We start from the raw sequence: 25,244 nt of genomic DNA on the forward strand, positions 1-25,244 counted from the left end.
GTAGACGATTAAAATGAACACCAGAAATGACTCTCTAATGCTTGCAGAAAAGTCAATGGCAGTAAAAGGTCGATTCAATATCTTCTTGGGTGTTAAATACCAGGATCCAGATTAGTTACACGGTGGCCTTTTCCTCACAGCTTATAGCAAACACAAATCGGTATGCAAGTTTGGCACAAAGAGCATTTACCAGCTGACCATGAAGCTGAAACACTCAAAATGACTGCCGTAATGGAAATAATTGACAAAATGAATATTTTGAATATCTGAGCATACAAATGTACTTAAAGGGATACTGCACTTTTTTTGGAAATAGGCTCATTTTACCACTCCCCCAGAGTTAAAAAGTTGGGTTTTACCGTTTTCAAATGTATTCAGACGATTTTCTGATATTTAAAAGAATATCAGTAACCAGACAGTTTCTGGTCTCATTGACTTCCATAGTATACATTTTTTTTCCTACTATGGAAGTCAATGAGACCAGAAACTGTCTGGTGACTGATATTCTTTTAAATATAAAAAATCGGCTGAATGGATTTGAAAACATTAAAACCCAACTTTTTAACTCTGGGGGAGTGGTAAAATGAGCCTATTTCCCAAAAAAAAAAAAAAAGTGGAGTATCCCTTTAAGTACATTTTCAAGGTGAAAGTTTCATGGATGATCAGATTCAAGTACTGGATTTTTTTAATATCATGCCAATGCTGACAATTTTCTTTTCTTTTTTACGAGATGCGATTTTTACATTTTAAGTGTTGTGTCCCCTGCACACCTGTGTAAAGACAGTTTCTAATGAATTATGAGAGTGCATCTAATACATTTAGTTCAATAAAACTGAGTGGGCCTCAGATAACATCTTAAAATGAACAGTGGGATTTGCACTTGATTTCCCTAATTTTAATTAATTTATTTAAAAAAAAAAAAAAAGTTGGAAATGGATTAATGGATTGCAAAAAAAAAATAAAAACTTGCAGGGAAAACCCTGGAAAAAAAACTGTTGTTTCCAATAAACCCCACTAGATGTCTCCTCAAACCACGGGCACAGTGTTTTACTGCACAGAATTCCTTGATACTGTGATTGTGGCAATTACAAACTCACATGACCCCATACGCAATAATACTTCTTTTTCCCTCTGGTCCCCTTATTAAAATAAAACAAAACTCTAACCAGCATGTTTCCTTATACGTACCATGCATGGCTAAAATAGAGCACACACACACCGCACAATACATGATATCATACTGTATGCCCTGTGCCCCTCAAAAAAAAAAAAAAAAAGTCAGCTTTTCACTTTTTTCCTTGATAATGAGATGAGAAAATATCCCAAACTCACTCAGAACAGCAAAACCACACTACTACAAAGACCCAATGACATTTTCATGGCTCGAGGCTTAATAGTATGAGCTCTGTCATGTAGTCATGGCACACTCGAAACTTCAAGTACAACCCGAGACGGCTCAAGTTATGATTTTCAGAGGTCTTTCTGCTCCCCAATTGACCGTAGCCATAAACGTGTGACAACACTTCCACTGAGTATTGGATGTACTAAGGAGTAGAGGTTTTTGCCTCCATCTTACGCTGACCTCCATCACTAGGCTCCAGGTAGGTTGGGTTCACTGAACTCTTCAGAGTGATCCAGAGAGCTTTGTCTGGGAGATCCCGTATGCATACAAGTGAGGAGATCAGGGGAGGTGGCGAAAGCTCTGGTCTTTCTCAACAACTACTCTTTTTCCATGAAATGGAGCGGGATGTTACCAGCAGGTCAGATGGGGAAGAGATCCTTTTGACCCTCAGAAATATTCCTCACGGACTTCAAAAGTAGTTTCCACTACGGGAAGGTAGAAGAACAAAACTGCAAGTACACCAGAACAGTAAAGGCTCTCAGAACCTCAACCATGGTCAAGAGGCACTTTTCTCATCTTTTGGTCTCAGTTTAGCTGATAGTATCTTCCCACCAGAAGGCAAATGTGATCATTGAAGCCTACTTAAGCCTGTGACCTTTGATATAAAGGGCGAATGTCGAAAATGAACTCGCGCATGGTGATGAATGAGGTACTCTAGCTCCATGCTGTGGTTTTTGGTCAGGAATAGCCCATGTATTTCCTCAATCAAAGACCTCAATCTTCTTGATTTCATCGGTCCTGACACTTGCACCCATTTCCACCCTTCGGAGGTGCGCGGATCAGCTCAGGAATGCACATGCAGGGACCCACACGTGATGGTAAATAAGAACTGGAATATCTCGAAGGCAGGAAGTGCGTGCTAGCCTCTTTGATGTGGCACTATGATGCGGAGATGCTCCAACGTTGCGGCCCGCTTGCACCCACTATAGAGCCGTGTCATAGACGTCCTGTTGCAGGACGGTGGTGGGGTGCTGGAGACCGGGGACGGTGGGGTGAGGATGGTCCCAGTTGGGGTCTCTTGTTGAGGGCGGTGTTGAAGGAGGCGGTGGCCCGGGAACCACAGGACTCTGGCCTCTCAGCTGCTCCCGCACGTCCTGCTCCAGACTAGGCGGTATAATTAACTGGTCTTCTGGGTCTTGCTGGGCTGGTGCGGCAAAATATCCCGATTTCTTTTTGGGGGCCTCGAGTGCTACCTCAATGATGTTGTGGCTATCCTCCAGAGCCACTACCGAGCCATTGGAGAGCTTCTTCCCAAAGAGGCTGGAGGTGGAAGGAGACTTCTTCAGATCCGAGATCTCTCGGCCACATACAGCCAGTAGGCAGCCGTTGGTGGCAGAAACCACAACACTGTTTTGCCGACGCATTTTGCTGTTGGGATAGTCCGAGCCCCTCAAATCGTGGCGGCCGTCCAGGTCCTTGGGACTTTCGGGTGGTCCAGAGCGCAGCTGAAAAGCGCAGCAGTGAATGTCCACCTCCACCTCTAGCTTACTCCCGTTTGAGATGACGCCTTCTAAAGGAGCCTCGTCGTCGCTGTCGAGCCCATTGTCTGACTGGTTGCTGGAGAAAGTGGCGCTGGAAGGTTGACGCTGGAACAGAGCCGGGTGCGCCCCTGGCCCCAGACTCGCCAGCGGCCCCGTGTTACACAAGGTAGCAGCAGGGTGAAGACTACAGCGACGCTCGGGACGAGCTGTCGGTCCTGAAGAGGGGTGCTCATCTGAGGCAGTGGACCCAGCCTCGCTGCCAACTTCTGAGGCGGACATCTCGCTGTTGAACTCCGAGGCAATGCCGCTGCTAGATGAGGGTGTGGCGGGGTCACCGGGGGAGACAGAGATCGGTAAAGGTGTCGGGGCAGGTGGTCCTCGGGCTTCTGCGGTCAAGAGAGGAGGCTCGCACGTACAGCTGTCTTCTCCGATATGCAAAGCCACCACTACTGCTCCGACATTATCCCGGCACCCATAGCTCTGTGCCAGCGTGCAGAGCTTTTTGGCAGCGGCGCGGGGGTCTCTGACAGCTAACACAGTGCTCACTGCCTCCTGGTATGAAACCTTCTGGAAGAGTGCTTTGTTTCCTAGGATCAGGAACTCATCCTGGGAACACAAAGGCTCTGTGTGCACCCAGGGTTTGGGAAGGACCCAAGGAAACAGATAGGAACAGCCAAGTAACCGCGAGCAGCATGTCACCCCACTCACCTTGTTATCCTAAAGCACAAAAGAGCCAATTGATTAAAGACACAAATAAGCTCTTACTTCTCACCCATGGACATATAGACGAAATGAAGCGTCAGCCAGTTACAGGAGTAGTTCACTTTTAAAAAAAACTTTTGCTGATAATTTACTCACCCCCATGTCATCCAAGATGTCCATGTCATTCTTTCTTCAGTCGAAAAGAAATGTTTTTGATGAAAACATTCCAGGATTTTTCTCCATATAATGGACTTCACTGGTAACCAAACGGTTCAAGGTCCAAAAGACAGTTTCAATGCAAACTGCAAACTGTTGAAAGGGCTTTAAACGATTCCAGACGATGAATAAGGGTCTTATCAAGCGAAACGATCGCTCATTTAATAAAAACACAAAAAAACAAAGTTTAAGTTTTATAAGCTCAAATGCTCGCCTTGCTCTGTTCTGTGATGCGCTTTCGTGACTCTCCTGTTCGAACTCGTTTATCAAAATGAACGAATCTTTTTTCGTGTCATTTGGTTAACTCAACAAACGAAATGAACAAATTGACTCTGAAAAAGATTCATTCATTTTGATGAATGAGTTCGAACTGGAGAGTCGCACAGAACGGAGCAAGGCAAGCATTTGAGCGTATAAAACGTGAACTTTGTTATTTATTTTTTTAAATGAGCGATCGGTTCGCTTGATAAGACCCTTATTCATCGTTTGAAATCGTTTAAAGCCCTTTGAACAGTTTGCACCGAAACGGTCTTTTGGACCTTGAACCATTTGGTTCCCAATGAAGTCCATTATATGGAGAATGTTTTCATCAAAAACCTTAATTTCTTTTCAACTGAAGAAAGAAAGACATGGCTAGATGACATGGGGGTGAGTAAATTATCAGCAAAAGTTTGAACTACTCCTTTAACTTGCAGGTATGAACTTAGAAAGGGTCAATACCTCAGTGATAATAGCTTTAGCCAGTTTGACACGCTCCATCTCCTCAGCGCTCTGTTCTAGGCTGAAAACCTTCGAGAGTGCAAGAGGTCGCCCACCACGACACAGTACAGCCTGGCAGGTGCCTACGTTGGCCACAGTGAGGCTAAAGTAGCTGCCAGGCTCGGAGGACTCATGATGGATGTAACAAAGTAGAGCAGAGGCACCTAGCTTCTGGCCTGCCATGCCAAGTTTCCTGCAAAAATTGCACAACAGCAACAAGAGAAATGCATTTATTACTCATATAACCAAAAATTGAAGGCTGTTTGTGAACTATGGTGTGTTCAAGTCATATTTACAAGTTCAACACACATTAACAACAAGTCGTAATTACAAGTGGGAAACTTGGGATTTTCTTTGAAGTTTCTTTGAAGACGAAATATGGCAGATCCAGTATTTGTGTTGGCTGCAATTTATTAAATTTCAATCAAACTAGCTAAATTACATGTACAAAATACAACAGAGTGCCGAAGTGATGACGTCACTTTGTAGGACAACTGGGAAGCTAGCGGCGCATGGGTTCCTCAATCGAAAAAGCTATGTATTTTCCCCATGGACTTTTGGAAAATCGCAAAAAATAAGATCTGTGTTCAACAAAGGGTTGTGACCCTTACACGTTTTGTCCATCAAGATAATCTTTACAAGTTAATCCAAAATTTATACATTTTGAAGGCTATATAAAGTTTAAAAAACCACAAGCAGGTTATAACTGTGTGATCTATGTCATAGATCAAAACGTGAAAATATTTAGAGGCTTTGTTCACCACAGACCTTATTTCAGGCGATTTAGCAAAAACCCATTGAAAAATCCCATAGACTTTAGAGCGAGGGAACCGGGAGTGCTAAAATGCTAACTCACTTCCGCGTTTTGGCCTACAGAGTGATGTCGTAAATTCGGCACTCTATAGTATTGTACACTTACAATATATACATATTACATACTATATATTATAAAATGACTTTCATGAGTTGAATTAAAAAAGGAAAAATACACCTGATGTGCATTCTTCATCGTTTTGTAGAAGTAGAGTTAAAAAAATTGCTGTATTTTAGTAGAAAGGGTACATTTCCATTTGCTCCAACCAAAGTCTTTTGAACGCACTTGATATTGTAATTACAACATCCTAAATCGTAAAATATGATCTTACCAGGAAGACTTAAATGCATCAAAGCTGTTCAATCTTGAAATGTAAAACTGTCAATCTAGTATCAATCACGTGAATCATATATTATTCATTTGATTGTACATTATTGTACAAGTAGCACAGTGTAAGCAGCACAATGGTTGATTATATAGTTTAGTGGTCATAATACAAATATATTTGAATGTAACATGTCTGACCAATCAGAATCAAGTATTCAAGAGAGCTACTGTAAACAATAATGTTTGTTCATCAGTTAGAAATCCATACTAAGTGACAAGCTATCAGGTGTTATCAATTATTGTACAAGCAAGGTGAAGCGTACGAAATGTTTTAATAAGGAAAAAAAAAAGCTCAAATCATGCTTAATCAACAAATGTGTGCAAAACACACCTATGAGAGGTAAGGAAAGTGTTGCACATGTATACACTATCCACACTGGAGTGTTGTATCTCCTCTGCCAATACATCTCCCATGGTGCACTGCAGTAACCTGGAAACTTCCTCATTACGGTCACCATCAAAAATCCCATAAGCAGCCTCTGGACTGTCCCCGAAGCGATCCACAGCCAGCACAGACACACACAACCTGAAGGTAAAACACGAGATTTCAATGGAACAAATGCTCTTCATGAAAACAACACCCAACCACATTACCAACACATTTCATTGACTGGTAATGGATACACCTATATAGGCACATACACAAACTCACTCTACCTGACAAACGCACAAAAGTGGCCCCCCTTGGTGGATATAGAGTACAGAAAGAGGATTCGATATTTGAGACTGATTGCTTTGAAACTGTGGAGGTAATGCCCTTCGCAGGGGGAGCCAAGCACACTAATGCCACATTAAACATGTAGAAACAAGATCTTTAAGCCTATGGGAAGCATTCTGCATTTAAACCTGCCCCCCTGCTGCGTCTTGCCCCCTGGTAACAAAATCTTCTGCGAAAACCAAAGCTATGATTATTCTGAGAATGCCAGCTATTATTTTATGCCATCCAAGGCTATTTATTTGTATGTGAATTAGTTGTCTCAAAGCCGCATTAATGATATAGCAAAATATCTGGGGCCAGATTCCAGAAAAAAAAAAATGTAAAAATCCTAGGGCTGGATTTGTGCAAATTACCATAATAACTATAAGCACGCACACTATTTTTGTTGAGACTGGCTTGGCGGAAGTTCAACACTCTGCGTCCCTATTTAAAGGGATAGTTCACGCAAAAATGAAAATTCTGTCAACATATACTCAACCAAAAGTTGTTCCAAACCTGTATGAGTTTCTTTCTTAATATATTTTTAAAAATATAGGTAATCAAACAGTTGACGGTTGCCATTGACTTCCATAGTAGGAAAAAAATACTATCCAAGTCAATGGGTGCCGTCAACTTTATTCTTTAAAATATCTTCTTTGTGTTCAACAGATGAAACAAACTCATAAATTGAGGGTGAGTAAATTATGACAGAATTTTCATTTGTGGGTGAAGCATCCCTTCTCTGTGAGAAAATGTATGTCTTTTATTACTTGTGCACATCCATAGTAATATGTATTATATATGTAGCTAGTCTGATGTTATTAAGCTTCACACTTGAAATAACCCAATAATTCATTAATCATCTTACCTTTGGGGATTTAAGACAAATTGAAGTTTATGATAACTGTAAGTTTTTTTCTTTTCAATAATTTGATCAAGAACAAAGATAGGAACATCCTTAAGAAGTATTTTGGGGCATACAAAATATTAAAGGAGTAGTTCCCTTTCAAAAAAACTTTTGCTGATAATTTACTCACCCCCATGTCATCCAAGATGTCCACGTTTTTCTTTCTTCAGTCGAAAAGAAATTAAGGTTTTTGATGAAAACGTTCCAGGATTTTCTCTATATAATGCACTTCAATGGGAACCAAACGGTTCAAATTCCAACTGAGAGTTTCACTGCAGCTTCAAAGGGCTTTAAACGACACCAGACGATGAATAAGAGTCTTATCTAGGACCCTTCGAGAAAAAAAAAAAGATTTGTTCATTTTGATGAACGAGTTTGAACAGGAGAGTCACAAACGCTCATCACAGAACAGAGCGAAGCGAGCATTTGAGCTTATAAAACGTAATCTTTTTTATTTATTTTTGAAATGACCGCTCGTTTCACTTGATAAGACCCTTATTCATCATCTGGTTTCGTTTAAAGCCCTTTGAAGCTGCACTGAAACTCTCATTTGGACCTTGTACCGTTTGGTTCCCATTGAAGTCCATTATATGGAGAAAAATCCTGGAATGTTTTCATCAAAAACCTTAATTTCTTTTCAACTGAAGAAAGAAAGACATGGACATCTGGGGGTGAGTAAATTATCAGCAAAAGTTTTTTTTAAAGTGAACTACTCCCTTAAGTAATAAAATAAGTAAAAAAAGTAAGAAAGAATTATATTTTTGAAGTCCCCCTGTTGTGAAAATCAAGCTTTTAAATGTTGTTTATATATCTATGTGGTATTTTTAATACGCTTTAAGCCAAACCATGTGCAAAATCTAAGTCATTACTGAGTATTTTCTCTTGAAACTGCAGTGAACCAAAGACAGTTTTAAAAAACGCGGTGTGAAATCGCTGTTGCTTCTGACCTCACAAACTACCTTGTAAAATCACATCAACGTGTGGATCTCTGAGCTGGTGTGAGTGAGTGGAGGCGGGGATCATTTTCATATTAACAGAACCGCATATACTAAATGTGGCAAGAGTTCAATTCAAGCTATTTTAAGGCATGAAGATTTTTTCCCCAAAATATAGTCAAAATTATTGACTACAGGGGGACTTTAAGAACGTTTCGGCCCCTGATTCTCTCTGGACAAAAAAACGCACACTTGGACAGGAAAGGTTTGTCTGAATGGCACACAAAACATTTGGCATTCTGTTGCTTCCTTTAATTAGACACACTCATTCTTTCTAAATCTTTGACTCTCATGTCTGCCTGACTCAGATGTTGCTCACTTGTTTCTTTGACCACACATTTCCGCGTAACCATGATCCCAAAGGTTGGACGTTGCCTGTGCGTCTCCTGTTGTCACGGCTGGCTTCTGGTCAAGCTTCAATGTGCTTATGTGACTGGAAGAGAGAATGACACAGACGATAAATACCTAGAACAATTATCCACCTGGGTCTGAGTTCATCAGCTGCATAGTGAGTGTTTGTAGCACCTCACCTGAAGAGGTTGAGTGTTTTATGCTCTAACATGAGGCTACTGTTGCCGGTCAGGTCCAGCTCTTGCAGTGTGGAAGGCATAGAGTCTGACAACAGGATTTCCGTCTGCTCGTTACAGCTCACATCTACCAGCTACACAAAGAGCAGCATAGTTCACGTGAAACGTTAAATGTAAAATACTGGGTCTCATTCATGAAATATTTGTAAATATACGAGTAAATATGAGAGTGATTTGCGTGTAAAAATCATTAGACCTTCCCAAAAACTCTTCTCCTGATTCACAAATACTACGTAAACGTTAGTGTGTGTTAATGAATTCCAACCAGTCGTAAAAGGGATGCGCGTGCACGTTCATTCTCAATTACCATAAATCCCGCCCATTATATCCGACTGACATCTATATATAGGCATATAATAACATGAATGCGAATGAAAAAGAAAGATTTCTCGGATGCAGAAATTGAAGTTTTATTATCAGAAGTTCATTCAAAACACCAATTTTATTTACATAGTGGCGTATCAGGTCCTAAAAAAGGAAGCTTGGTAGCATTACAGATGCAGTTAATGGAGTTTCATCTGTTAAATCGAACAGTCCCAGAAGTGAGAAGAAAATGGTTCGACATTAAGCTTGACAGCAAAAAACGTATTAGTTCACTTTGGAAAAATCTTATTCAAACTGGAGAAGGACCACCATCGATCACCAGATCTGCTATTACTGGCTCTCATAATAGAAGTAAAAAAGAAAAACCGTATGTAATTACTTACTATATAAAATATTTTTTTCAAAATGCTGTTTAAATATGTACCCGATTAAGGTGAATTAAAATGCAGCCTTATTAATGAGCAAAACGTTCGGATGTTAAGCGCACCATTTACGCGTGGCTGGGAGCAGGTGTAGATTTCTTGCGTACCAACTAACATTCGGAAAATACGAACATTTTAATGAATCCGAAAATTTACGCCAGAACCAGTTTACACACGATTTACACAAAAATTCGTTCTGCTCGTGTTTCATGAATGAGACCCAATGTGTGTAACAAACGACACCCCAAAACAAAGAATATTTGGTTTGATTTGGGGACAAAAACAATTACATTTTGCCAGACTTCACTTAACTAAGTACTAGGGCTGGTCCAAATGCCATTTTTTGAGCTTTGAAGCTTCGGTAGTAATGAACATCGAATATTCGAAGCTTCAGAATCTCTATATATCTGTCTGTCCGTTTGCATTTTGATTATTTCGAGAACCGTTCATCCAAACGACTTCACAAGGAAGTGCAGTGTCGTATTTGGTGCAATATAGATAGACAGGCGAGATGTGACACGTTCAGAATTAATAAAATTGTAATAAACTACAGGACCGCACGAGCGGGAAGCGGCACGCCTCACGCGAGCAGAGCTTATGCTCCGAGAACGGACACTGCAAAACACACACACAGGTCTGTTAACTTAAGCAATATTTTTAATAAGTTAGTCTAATATTTTTTCACTAACAAATAACTGACAAAGTAGGGTAGATTAAAATAAAGAGGCGGCGTGCGAGCCTAAAAAAAAATAAATAAATAAAAATAAATAAATAAAAAAAACATAAAAACAAAATTTAAAGCTACAATAACTAAGATTTTATGCCGCTAGAGGGCGCTACATTCAAAACAACAACAACGGCTTTGCTTGATGACGCCGTGGAGGAACGCGGAATGATGGGAACTGTTGTTTTCAACTCCACCGTGGATAAATCAGTCAGATGAAATCGAATCGAAAATCGAAAATTAGTTGTCATGGATGAGGTAAAGTTCGATTTCTAGAACTGTTGCGTTTAATGACATGCTTGTTTTTCATTAAACTGAAATAACCGCAAGAAAAGTCAGGTTTAAAAGTAAATTAGTTATTATCACAGATGTTAGGGGAGAGTCGGGACGGTTGAAACACTTTTCAGATAAACGTCGTTTTCTAAGATACAGCCAACAGTTCACATTCCGAGAAGTATTCGCGATGAATATGACCTTACGATTTTTCACATCATATGCATGGACAACAAGACATTCTAACAATAATACTAATTGTTTTGCACCGTTTACTGACATGAAATTTGAATACAGAACACTGTGTTACTCGCCTGTCAAGTAAAACACATGCAAGATCGGCGTCTCTTACTAGTTAGAGTTTTTCACGAAGTTCTCTCCATTTAGGAAATGCCACACCTGGCATGGTTTTATTTCTCTTGTCCCAAATTCTTCTTGGGTCGATTGGTTGACCCGTTCGTTGACGTTTGCGTTTATGAGACTTGTCTTTGTCGACAGAACCAGGTGCAATCGCTAAAGAATAATTGTGCTCCATTCCATAGCAAATGCGCGAAACAAGCTGACGTTTGTTGCTTGATAGATGCTAACGCACAACTACAACTTTCGCGTTTGTCCAGGACTACACGCAGTACGAGCGGAAACCGAGGTAACGCGATATATGACGCGATTGACTGGCGACTCCCAGCACACACGCCCCGTTAGTTAAAATCTAAATTTTCTCGCAATTTAAACATTGTTTGAAACATTTGGAATATTGTAAGTTATCATCTTAACTAAATATATAACACTGGCCTTGTGATTTTGGGATATTTTAATGCAAAAATCTTAGGCATTCCACCTTTAAATAAATAAAAACGATAATAATAAAAAAAACAAATAACTTAAAAACAGAAATATATAGAAATATAGAAAAACTGAAGAAAAAAAAATGTGAACGTGACGTGAGGTCCCAGTAAAATCTCAAAGTCTCGCTGTAGATTAATTTAGATTGATAATAACGGGTAAAAAGGATAATACATTTTGTTTCTATTGTTTTCTATTTTCCACAACGTCAAAGCAACACAGCTTAACCCAAAATACAAGCGCAGGCATGCACAAACTCCGCTGTACTGCGCTCTAGCCGGAGAACACTTTTAGTAGTCCAAGAAGCAAATATATTTATTAAGTAGCTATAACAAAGTTATATGTTAAGTATTATATTTCACCAGATTTTATAGTGCAAAACATATTCAAGCTCGAATGAGAACCGGTGTGCAAAAAAGAACAACAACAAAAAAAACAACGAATATTCGAATGTCACATTTTCAAATCGAATACCAACCCACCGAACGAATATTCGAATATTCGGGTCCAGCCCTACTAAGTACGCGGGGTACAATATGTAATACACACGTGAACATGTGAAAGCCTGTATATTTTCATTTTTGCAAAGGCATAACGCGCTAGCGGAAGTAAAGAAGCTGACTGGGATTCTTTTGGACATACGTCAGCAGGGTTCATGCATAGAGCGTATTTACTGTCGAATTTGAACCTCTGAATTTGTGGAAGCGAATTTTCAAGGCAAAATAAAATGGACAAAAAAATTGCCTGTTGAATATTATAGGTTGTGTTTTAAACAGTTTGAAAATTTTGGAAGTGAAATATGAAAGGTGAATATGGATTATTGAATTCTTAATAATGAAAATGTGTTTGAAATGTTTTTAATTGAAATATTCACAGCTTAAATATTCAACCATGTTGAATTTCAGCCCATAAAAATACAAGCCTTAAAAATACAATGGATTAAAATGCAAGCATGGTTAATGCAATGCATTTTTTTCAATTGGTGCAAAACATTTGACATTATTTTATTTCCATATAAATGAGACTTCTTATAAAAAGGATTCCAAACTTTTGGCTGGTAGTATATGTAAATTGTATACATTTAAATTCTAAGACTTGGATTTTAATATCATTAAAAGTATATAGTTTTATTCAAACCATAATTTATCTCTATAAACATTGATGATGACCTAATCAACTTACCTAAATTGCATCAATTTTCTATCCATACATTTAAAATGGGATCTTTTTTTCTGCTTTCCATTTGATCCTGCCACCAGTTGACACTGTGGTTGACCCTTTAGATCCTTTACAATATTTATGGCCAGGCTTTCACATGCCCCGGTCGTCATGTGTCACCCAAACGCACACTGACCTTAATCTCGGGGAGGTTGAGGACCTCTGGGAACACGCTGATATGGTTGGAGTGGGCGATGAGGGTGTGCAGTCTCTTGCAGCTGGACACAGTGGAGGGGATCGTTTTCAGCTTGTTCCCACTCAGATTCAACTCCTCCAGTACCTCCAGTTTACTGAGTTTGCTGAAAACAGAACAAAGGGTGATTTATCCAGATGTAAGCGCTGATCTTTCTTGAATGAAAGATGGAAGATGGAAGTATACTAGTTCAAGGTGTCAGTGGAGTACCTAGCAGGGAAGGACAGCAGTTGGTTATAAGCCATATGCAAGACCCGCAGGTTCTGATGTCCCACCAGTAGAGCAGCGCAGTTCTCATTCAGGTTGTTTCCTGTGAGATAGAGTTCCTGCAGGGTGCTGAGGCTCTCCTCTGATTGGCTGCTCGGCGGGATGGTCTCCAGTGCATTGGCAGACACATTCAGATACTTTAAACTAGTAGACGAGCAGAAAAAGGAAAGGCGATTTGGTGAATATTGCTTTTTGTTTCATTTAAACAGCAATGTTGATAAAACTAAAAAGCATCTTGGATATAACCGCAGTACATCTTTCAGCATTAGAGATGCTTAATGGCTGACAAGTAAATTAACCTACAGGAAATGGAAGAGCTGCAGGCTTTTCTGGCTCATATTACTGTGTCTCATTGAGCCATCTTCTTTTACACATCCATGAGAGTCTTTGTAGAAGAATGTCAGTTGCTTTTATGCACAGCATGTGTACTTATACTGTGTTATACAGTGTTGGGCTCGTTACACACACAAAATATATTATTCATTACATCCTTTTAAAAGTAATATAAACTTTTATATTGCTCTCTCGTCTTGAGCATTGTGGTACTGCATTAGAATGGTTCAGATCTTATCTGGGTGAAAGAACTTTCTCGTTACGTCGATAACGCTTCCTTTTACAGTACAGTACTTACAGTGTGTACTTACCTAGAAAGTACTGGCTAATATAAGGTAAGTACATGGAACAGGGGTAAATTTAGGGGTAGGTTCAGGGTTAGTACTAGTTATTACCCAGTATTTATTTACATGGGTAACTGGACTGTAAAAGGAAGCGTTACCGTTACGTCTTGGGGAATTGGTGTCTTCCACTGCATCTCTTACATGTGGGGTCCCTCAGGGTTCCATCCTTGGACCCATTTTATTTTCTTTATATTACCTTACCTTTAGGGTCCATTTTTAGGAAACATGGCATCTCGTTTCACTGTTATGCAGATGATTCGCAACTCTATCTGCCTTTGAAACGAAACAATGCAAACTCTATAGCACCTTTGTTGGGATGTCTTGAGGATATTAAAGCCTGGATGGCCTCCAATTTCTTAAAGTTACGCTACTAGTTATATTAGTTTTCCATTACACCCTACACAAGTGGAAATTGGCTATTTTCTCCTCAGCTTTCTGACTTTGCACATACACCTCTTTGTGAATGTTAGGGTAGCCTATATTTAAATATCCCGCCTTTTTGGCAGAGGCTATTTACACTAACTCCGCCCACTGACATCTGGTTGGGCCAGATAAAATGAAGGAAGAAGCTGCTTGCCAACAGTAGCAATAGTGTATTGCTACTCTTAATTTTTATGTTTAGGACCCGTATGATTTTAGCATAATTGAGACTAATATATATATATATATATATATATATATATATATATGAAGAGTTCAGATGCAAAAGCCTCTAAGTGCCATTTGAAATTTTCTTCTAGAATGATAATTTTTATCAAGCCTATATATTAAAGTTCAGTAATGTCACTTAAATAGCAATGAAGATATCTATTAATTGTCATTTAAGTGAAATTACTGAACTTAAATAAACAAGCCTGATAAAAAATTATCATTCTAGAAGAAAATTTCAAATGGCACTTAGAGGATTTGCATCAGATTTGCATCTGAACTCTTCATATATATAAATGTGTGTGTGTGTGTGTGTGTGTGTGTGTGTGTGTATATATATATATATATGTGTGTGTGTGTGTGTGTGTGTGTGTGTATATATATATATATATATATATATATATATATATATATATATATACATACATACATATATATGTAATTAGTAGTAAATTATGGGATGACTTTCATTTTTGGGAGCTATTCTTTTAATTAAATTTTTTTTCACGAGTCTGAAAAACACTGCTCTGATTAAATTATAAATTACATAATCTGATATTTAATTTATAAAATGCCCAATTGAATAACTTTAAACTATATTTGGATAATTTATCAATCAATTTTCAATCAATCAATTTTTTATTTATATAGCGCTTTACAACAACCATGCGTTGATCAAAGCGCTGGACAGAGAAAAAGAAACAACAACAACATTAAACACAATACAAAAAAAAAAAAAAAAAAAAAAAAAACACTTCTATAAAATCATTTTGCTAATCAGCTGTCAGTCCCATAATTTATGTTAGTGGCTTGACTCTAGTTTAACTATTTTGAAACTTTAGCTACAGGCTACTGATTATTTAAAAGTAGCTCTGCAACTCTGAGTATACAGTATCTGTAACATCTTCCGCAGACAATATATATATAGCGATTATTATTTCCAAAGAGAAGTTTCAAGAGAATTCCCTGATTTGTTAGGTTCCAGTAGAGGGCTAGGAGGTCTAATGAAGAGCTCAAGAGCTCAGGGCTAAAGGTCCACAGAACAGACAGAGACACAGCTGCAGCTAACACTGCACCTGTCACATGAAGAAATCGCAAGAAAAAGATGAAAAACATTAGGAAAACGGAGAGAGGGAGAGAGAGAGAGAGCCCAGCCCAGAGAATAAGAGGAACAGAGAGAGGACAGAAGGAGGGAGTGACCTACTTTAAGGCCTTGTAGAAGAAGCTTTCTGGCAGTTCTCGCAACTTGTTGTGCTGCAGGTCGAGTGTTTCCAGTGGGATGTGGTCAAGCAGGTCAGCCAGTCTCTCCAACCTATTGTTTCCAGCCAGCAGTTTACGCAGACTCAGACTGCTAAGAAGTCTGAAAGCAATGAGGGATAAAGAACGAGATGAGAGGAAAAACACTGCGACACTTAAAGGAGTAGTTCACTTTAAAAAAAACTTTTGCTGATAATTTACTCACCCCCATGTCATCCAAGATGTCCATGTCTTTCTTTCTTCAGACAAAAAGAAATTAAGGTTTCTGATGAAAACATTCCAGGATTTTTCTCCATATAATGGACTTCAATGGGGTCCAAATGGTTCAAGTTCCAAATAACAGTTTCAGTGCAAAATGAACAAATCTTTTTTTCGAGTCATTTGGTTCATTCAATGAACCAAATGACTCAAAAAAAGATTTGTTCATTTTGATGAACGAGTTTGAACAGGAGAGTCATGAGCGCGCATCACAGAACAGAGCAAGGTGAGCATTTGTGCTTATAAAACTTAAACTTTTTTATTTATTTTTGAAATGGCTGATCGTTTCGCTCGATAAGACCCTTATTCATCGTCTGGTTTCGTTTAAAGCCCTTTGAAGCTGCACTGAAACTCTCATTTGGACCTTGAACCGTTTGGTTCCCATTGAACTCCATTATATTGAGAAAATCCTGGAATGTTTTCATCAAAAACCTTAATTTCTTTTTGACTGAAGAAAGAATGACGAGGACATCTTGGATGACATGGGGGTGAGTATTCAGTCTTAAATGGATGATACTGAAAAAAAAAACATCAGTGCCAAGACACCTTCAAAAGGAATATTTAGTCCAATAATACAAATTCGACCTATTTCTTCATCATCATTTAATTCCAAACTCATTTGTCACATTTTGTTTCTGCGGAATAAACACTTTTAAAACATCCGGAAAAAAAAAAACAGTGGGCGGTTGGATCAATTTGGGATTTTTTTTTGATAAAAATTGTGATTGAGACGTAACATGCAATTTTAACAAATAAATAAAAGATTACGGGAGTTTGCTGCACTTGTTTGCAGGGCTGTAGAATTTGTCAGAAACCTTTGTGATTATATCAATATCTACTAATAAATTGTACTGTAAAATAAAATGTATATTACTACATTAAAATTTTAAACTAAATAAAGAACTATTACTATTGTAATAATTCAGTGTGAAATAAAAAAGATAAAAAGATTGGTCTCCCCTTGAAGACTATTTTGGACATGAACGGCAAACAATAACATGTATTAATATGCATTGAAACCAAGAAATGTAATTTTTTTTTTGGATTCCCATTCGATATTTATGTGTGATTCCCGTGTATATATGAAGGAATTGATCATGTTGATGTAGTAGACCTGTAATTATTATTTATTTGTTATTATTTTCTTTTTGTTGTGGTAAGAGGGAAAAGAAAGGGTAAAAATAATCAGTTAAAAACAAAACTTATAGTACCTAGTACTTATAGTATCAATACAACTGTAAAAATCGTAATACAATCAGGCTTTTATTTTGGCAAAAGACCACATGGTGCTCTTAAATCTTCTCTTTTGCTCGAACACAATGTCTCGCTTCATTTGAGAGTTGCCCTAAGCCATATCACAATTACGATTAATCATGCACCCCTAATATACATGCACAACTAAAAGTCTACTGAGGCCAAACGATAGTATAGTGTGAGCAACAGAATTAAGAAGTTATTCACTTAAATATAATTTAAAATATTATTTACAACTTATAATTTGACCAGGTTTGACATTAGGTTCTTGTATTTGTTGGAACTAAAAACCGGCAAGCTAGATGGATTTTGCAATGAAGAATGATACTTAACAGCTGTAACTAAAGATTTTCAGTAAACATGTTTTTGTTTACTCGCGATATATAACCACAACACGAATTCGCAATCCGAGTACATAAAGCCCGAATTCTCCTTTTAGATGAACTATTCAGCATTTTCATGCGAGGCAAAGAGTGCAACACTCACAGTCTCGAATGGGACACAAACTTCAAGCCGCATATTATCTCATTTGTGCACGGCTTTTAGCCCTTTCAGATGCAAATGGCGGAATGTTAATGTGGAATTAGCAGTGAAATGGTGCTTTCATCTGCTCTGCGTTTACATCACTCTGCTTTGAGACGGCAGAGTGGCCGCATCAAGCGTCTGCTGATGAACGCCGTCCCATTTCTATTCAGATCCACCGTCTGGCCAGACAGTCGCTTAGCCGACATCATTCAAATCAAACGGGCGATTTTTGTTGAATAAATGCTGACATTAAGATTCTGAGACGGGGGAGCAGTAGGACATTTTCTTCTTAGAGGGAAAATGCAAATGCGGTTTATGAGGGTCTGAACACACACACACACGCACCTGGCTGGGAGCTCAGACAGCAGATTATGGGAGACGTCCAGCACCTCAATCTTCCTGCTGTCACACACCCAGTCTGGCAGGTATTCCAGGAGATTCCTGCAGGAGGGAAGTGAATTAACTCCAGGCTAATTACATGAGAGCATTAGCATTGTGTAAGACTGTGCGAGGTAAAGGACATGACTGCTGCGCATTGAGCCTCTTGTAAATGAGCTGATGAACATTTGGTACCATTTGCATTATGTTCATGTTGTAGTGCAAGTACACTAATAAGTACAAAGCAGGGAATGCGTTGACGTCACTTTCCCGCCGGAACAACCTGACTGAGTGGCAAAAGATCTGCTGCGTGACTGGGTTTAATAGGGGAAACTGCGAAAATGCGACTAAAATGAACAATTTTATTCAATTTAAACTAAATGTTGAACTCAATATAGTGTTCCTTTCAACTTACTAAAGATCCAGTGGTCCATGGATATTGACATGCAGCCAGGAATCGTGTTTGCCTGATTTCGACACTGGGCAAATAAAAGCAATATAGGCCTAACCATAAAGCAAATTTGCCTGTGAACGCTTTATATAAATACAATATAGGTAGGTCTAAATCCGGATGATCACTTATATCAGTGTTATATATAGCCTATATATATATATATCATCATATCGGCCACCCCTTTTTGGTCAGTGTTTATTATAAAACATCCAATAATGCAGAATATGCAATGATAAATATTTAATTGACGAGTTGTTAATATATAACAATACAAAATTTATGGGTATGGTTTTACACCTAAATTCAGCATATTGACACAAAATGAGTCCAGTTGTTTCTGTGAATTGCAGCGATCCATTTGCTCCTCTTTCTATATCAGTCTGTAAAAATATACCTCTGATTTTTTTGTCAAATCTAGTTGTACAGTCAATCGCAAAGCTCTCTCCCACTTTATATGTGTTGTGCTTGTTTTTCGCGGCATTCACGCTGAAAACAAATACAGCCGCTCAGTCTTTTTGCCACTCACTGTGAGTAACTGCAGATGGCGGTGACGTCACGCGCATACCCTCTATTATTTATATAGCCGCAACCACAAACAAAAATATATTTTTTGGTTACTTGGCCCGTTTAGTTTGTGCAGCATTTTTCGATTTAGTCTGGGCAGAAAAAATACTCAGGATACGGTATGTACAGATTACAGAATAAATACGTCTTAATAATATATGCTTACCTTGATAGGTCCATATGTGTTAGTTGGTTGGGAACAGGGTAGATGTTCACCGTGGTCAGACCTAAGAAATATAATAGTGATTATGATAATAATAATAATATAATGAAAATGTGTGTAAATCTTTTGGCGTCGAACATTTCCATTTGCACTCACGGTTGTTGTTGGCGTGGAGTGTGCGCAGAGTGAAGCCGCTGAGCGTCAGGGATCCCAGCTGGTTTCGCTGACACTGCAGCGTCTCCAGACTGCAGAACGCGCTCAGGTCTAGAGAGGTCAACTGGTTGTCTCTCAGGTCGAGCTGGGTGAGATGTTTTACAGGCTCCAGAGTTTCACTTTTAACACAGCGGAGGCCATTTAACCTACAAACAAAAAGACAGTCAGCTGCAAAGAATCCCAAAAGAAGAGAAACAGCAAAAATGCTGTATGTTGGTGGAAAAAAGAAATAAAGATAATAAGACACTGAACATTGAGAATATGTCCGTGTTATCTTATATTAATAAATAGTTACATTTTAAGGTCAGTAAAAATGTTTGTACTGTACAGTTGTACAAACAAAAAAGCGTATGCAATATTGCAAATAATATTATTTAACATTATTAGAATACAATTTAGAAATATTGATTTATAATCATCCTTTTTGTTATATTTTAGCTTACCTCAAGGGTATCCAAGATGTTGTTGTCTTTGTTTCCACAGTAGTTTCAATTTTGATATTTTTAGGTCAAACCGTTTATGTCTATCAGTCATATAACGGAGGTCTATGGTCACCACCTCAAAGAGCGTGCACAGAGAAGTCCAAATTAAACATCATTTAATGACTCGTAAATGTAAGTACACATTGATGGCCTAAGACAGGAAACGAGCGGTTTGTGTGAGAAAACTAACAGTATTTATATCGTTTTTACCTAAGTGATCTGAGGGCGTGGGCGCTTTGTGACTGTAGTAACAAGAGGTAAAAACAATATAAATACTGTTCGTTTTCTCACACAAACCGCTCGTTTCCTGTCTTAGGCCATCAATGTGTACTTACATTTACGAGTCATTAAATCATGTTTAATTTGGACTTCTCTGTGCATGCTCTTTAGGGTGGTGACCATAGACCTCCATTATATGACTGATAAACATGAATGGTTTGACCAAAGAATATCAAAATTGAAAATACTGTGGAAACAAAGACACCTACATCTTGGATGCCCTTGAGGTAAGATAAAACACCCCAAAAATTTAATTAAAATGAACTATCACTTTAACTAGTTAAAAAAAATGATTCACCGATTAATTTGATCAAATGAGAAGTCAGTTTTCATAAAAATCAGTTTCTAGTTTTCCAGGATTTTAGACATCAGAAACACAGAATAAGGGTAATATTGACATGACAAGCCATACAGACACTTGCTAAATATAATTTATAACACATTTACAAATAATAAAGTTAGTATAGGTGGACTCGCTCATATAATCCGCTCTGTGCTGTCGCATCTCTGGATTGGAGTGTGTGTGCGCTACGGCGGTTCACGTGACACTGACATGAAACCAGACTTCATTCTTGGTGAGCAAGCATATTTAAACTGTCTGAATCGTTCCCTACCCCCTATATATACATTCAGCATGTAGAAAACAGTAAATGTGATCAGCCGCAGCTACAAAATCTCGATTTATACAATGTAGGGGGCGGGACGCTTTAGGTAGAGAGGATTTGATTGGATTGAAAATCTGATGAGAAGCTAAAGTGAAGAGTGATGTCATCAAAATCATTGATCCATATTGGTGGAACTGTGAGAATGTAAGTTTCGAATGCTTATATCTTATCAATATGAATGTTGTCATTGTTTTGGATCACACTAGCTTATAGATAACAGTAAGGCTAATATATTCATCCCAAAAATATATTTCATTATTACTTCAACCGAACGGCTACCCGTTACGAGAGACGCCACACAGTTCGCCAATGACTATCACATCTAAATGATAAGGGCATTAAAGCTTTCTGTTTCTCGCAGCCCCTCACTCACACTTTCTGCCCATGGGATCGGTGTATGTGAGGAATCTGAGTGGCGACTCGTGTCAAGTGCAATGGGATAATCCAGCAGAAAAAACTCTGAGCTTGTTCAGGTGACAGACGCCTCCCTCTTTCTCGTTTCAGACCCCGCGTGAGTTCCCACCACAGATCAGCTCTGTGTCATGAGCCTGGCTGGATTTCTAATCCACAGCAAGTGCAGTCAGGAGACTCAGGACCCCAAAAAATCCACAAACCTCATTCGGTTTCACTCAGGTGCGTCACAGACTGTGAGCTGTGATCAAAACCACAGGCTGTTTAAAAATGACGTTATGAGAAGAGCAAATGTGACTTTGTTAGCGACAGGGCAGTCTAGACCTCAGACGATCGGTCCACAGACCGCCCACGGTCTGTTTACTAACCGTCTGATGCATTTTGCACTCAAAAATAGCAAACGCAGACCAAATCAACATTTCCAACCATTTATGAAATTAAAAGGAAGGGCACACAGATTATGATTTATGTAATGATGATAAGTTTACAAGGGTTGATAAAATAATGCTTTTGAAGATAAGATAAAATAAGATGAAATAAATCACTAGATTTGTCATTTTTTTCATATATATATATATATATATATATAAATTATAAATTATTATAATATGATGCTCAAGAAACATTCATGATTATTATCCATGTTGAAAACTGTTTTTTACATTTTTATTTCAGGATTCTTTGATGAATAGAAAGTTCAAAAGAACAGAATTGATCTGAAATGGAAAGCTTTTGTAACATTAATCTACCATTCAAAAGTTTGGGGTCGGTAAGAATTTATTTTTTATTTTTGGGGGCAAGAAATTAGAAAATACCTTTATTCATCAAGGATGAGTTAAATTGATCAAAAGTTACAGTAAAGACATTTATAATGTTAGAAAAGATTATATCTTAAATAAATGCTGTTCTTTTGAACTTTCTATTCATCATAGAATTTTGGGGGGGAAAAATAGTACACGACTGTTTTCAACATTGAAAATAATAATTTATGTTTTTTAAGCATAAAATCAGCATATTAGAATGATTTCTGAAGGATTATGAGCAACAGTAATGATGTTGAAAATTCAGCTTTCAAATTACATTTTAAAATATATTAAAATAGAAAACAGTCATTTTAAATTGTCATAATATTTCACAATATTACTGTTTGTCATTTTTTTTTCTTCATCAAATAAAGCAGCCTTGGTGAGCAGAAGAGACTTCATTTAAAAACATAAAAAATCTTACTGATCTAAAACTTTTTACCGGTAGTGTATATATTTTTTAAAGAAGTCTCTTATGATCATCAATGCATTTATTTGATCCCAAATAAAATAACAAGTAATATTAATATGAAATATTATTGCAGTTTAAAATGAAATATTTTTTAGTTTAAAATATATTTTGTATTTTTAAATCTCGTCTTTAATGTCACATGATCCTTCAGAAATAATTTTAATATGCCAATTTGCTGCTCAAGAAACATTTCATATTGTTACAACACAGTTGTGCTCCTTAATATTCTAAATCATTTGTTTTGCATTCTATAAGTGAATAGAACGTTTGAAAGAATAGCTTTTATTTGAAATAGACTATTTAAAATAAAATTATAAATGTCTTTACGGTCACTTTTGATTGATTTAATGCATCCTTATTTCATATATAAAATAAAAAAAACTTTTAAACTGTAGTGTAGACGCAAACTCGAACTCTAATTTCCACATTTTATTATCAGTGGAGAATGCCAGGTCGTTATTTTTTTTAGCACCTATAATACAAAAACAGCAAACCGTGGCTGGATGCTTTATGCATCAGACAGATGGGCATTTTCAAAATGGGCTTTTGTTTTTTTTGCCAGAATAATCTACAAAGAGGCCCAGATTTGAATGCTGAACTCTGGCTGCGTGAGACTAGCGACAGGGCCACCTGTGAGAACAAATAGAGCTGTGCTCCTGTCAACTCTGTGATTTACTGATAGGTGATCTTATTTCATTACTATTGTATATTGATCCTGCATTATGAATAAAGTCTGAGCTGAGAGTAATAACATACTGACAGGTGACAGACAGAAGAGAGAGAGAACGGAGGAGCAGAAGGAGCCAGACAGTATGACGCACAAAGATAGATATATAGAGAGAGAGAAAGAGGAAGATGTTTCTAATAGCTCACCGTAAATCAATACTCTTAATGTGACTCATCCGTAGCAGACTGCACAGATTCAGAGTCTCCACCCTGTTCCCAGCCATCGCCAGCTTGTCCAGGGCACAGAGTCGCTCCACCACGACGGGGATGTGAGGAAACACGTTGAAGGAAAGACCCAAGCTGCAGAGCTGCACGAGGTTGCCCAGCTCCTCTGGAAGAGAATCCAAGCGATTCCCATCCAAACACAGTGTCTGTAAGCTGAAGAGATAATAGTCTATGAATTCACAGCCAAACAGACACGCTTTTAAGAAATGGGAAATGATAAAGTGGTAATACTGTTTATTTGTTCATATTTATAGCTGTGGGGGTTTAATAGTAAATAGAGATTTACAAAATAAAAAAAGATCAACACATTTTTTTATTACATGGATGGAAAACTTTCTTGACTTTATCATCTTTTTAATTGTTTTATTTTTGTCCCAGATCCCAACCTTCTATCCACAAAGGTGGAGTACAATACCACTTACAGTTATGCTATATTTTAATAACCATATTTCTTATATGTATATATGCTAATATTAATAAATGTAATTGCTTATTAAACACTGGTGTTTTTGTTCTCCCCCTTAACTGTGGTAAAATGACCAGAATGCATTATATATATATATATATATATATATATATATATATATGTATATATATATATAAATAATATCATATATCAATTTTGATATACGATATATATAGAATTCATGGCCTCTTGTATAATGTTGCTTTCATAAATGAACCATTATATTATATTATATAGGGTTGGGTATCGTTTGAATTTGAACGATTCTGATTCCGATTCCGGTTCCTAACGATTCTCGATTCCGATTCTTTTAAGAGGCAGGGTCAAAAAAGTTTAGCTAACCTTGCTAACCAACGGTCTTTCTAAAGGAAATACTCCTTCTGTCACAAACACTCCTCTTGTCACAAATTTTGCCGAGATTTCGTTATTTTTAGAAAAGTGAAGCCACACTTTGGACCGCCGACGTAAGCTACTCATGTTCGACTCGCGCGGTTATTAGGGGTGGTTAATCTGTCTGATTTCCCGATTCGATTCGATTACGATTATTGAAGTCCCGATTCGATTACAGTCGATTTTCAATTATTAACGATTCTCGATTACCGATTATTGATTTTCCATTTCACAACAGTAAACGAAAATACACTAGATCAACATATGATTATATTAGCAGCAGCAACATTTTGGTATTAATTGCACTTTTTATTTGTTTGATATTCATTGAAAATATAATGATGGTTAGTGAGGACATGAAAACATGCTTGTTGTCTACTACTTAGGCAACTCATTATCTTTAAATTTATTAACTTTAAAAAAATTTTCAAAAGCAATTTTGTTGCATTATAATGCAAATGCACCTGGTTCTATTAATTGACAGCATTAAAATGTATTTTGTGATTTCCTTCAATTGAAAATATTTGAAGCAAGTTTGGGGGACTTGAAGGGCACCCGATTCAGAGAATCACCCAGAAATTCAAAAGAACAGCATTTATCTGAAATAGAAAGCTTTTGTAACATTAAAAAATACCGTTCAAATGTTTGGAGTCGGTAAGAATTTTTATTTAATTTTTTGGGCAAAAGAAAAAAGAAATCTATACTTTTATTCATCAAGGATAA

At 37.6% G+C, this 25,244-nt stretch overlaps 1 protein-coding gene across 1 annotated transcript in view; it reads right to left on the minus strand.

The window, feature by feature from the left end:
* Positions 1-709: 709 nt before the first annotated feature.
* The window catches only part of phlpp2 (PH domain and leucine rich repeat protein phosphatase 2), a 78,472-nt gene continuing 53,937 nt past the window's right edge, over positions 710-25,244 (minus strand). The window contains exons 8-19 of the mRNA XM_039669774.2: positions 23,588-23,818; positions 19,546-19,748; positions 19,393-19,453; positions 18,176-18,271; positions 15,741-15,896; positions 13,155-13,355; positions 12,888-13,050; positions 8,891-9,021; positions 8,680-8,793; positions 6,093-6,287; positions 4,522-4,753; positions 710-3,600 (exon numbers count right to left, since the gene is read on the minus strand). Coding sequence (XP_039525708.1) covers positions 2,326-3,600; positions 4,522-4,753; positions 6,093-6,287; positions 8,680-8,793; positions 8,891-9,021; positions 12,888-13,050; positions 13,155-13,355; positions 15,741-15,896; positions 18,176-18,271; positions 19,393-19,453; positions 19,546-19,748; positions 23,588-23,818 — 3,058 coding nt within the window. The 3' untranslated portion in view covers positions 710-2,325. The remainder of the gene's footprint in view (positions 3,601-4,521; positions 4,754-6,092; positions 6,288-8,679; positions 8,794-8,890; positions 9,022-12,887; positions 13,051-13,154; positions 13,356-15,740; positions 15,897-18,175; positions 18,272-19,392; positions 19,454-19,545; positions 19,749-23,587; positions 23,819-25,244) is intronic.

Source organism: Pimephales promelas, chromosome 1, assembly GCF_988280905.1.
Source record: "Pimephales promelas chromosome 1, fPimPro1.hap1.1, whole genome shotgun sequence".
Classification (NCBI taxonomy): Eukaryota; Metazoa; Chordata; class Actinopteri; order Cypriniformes; family Leuciscidae; genus Pimephales; species Pimephales promelas.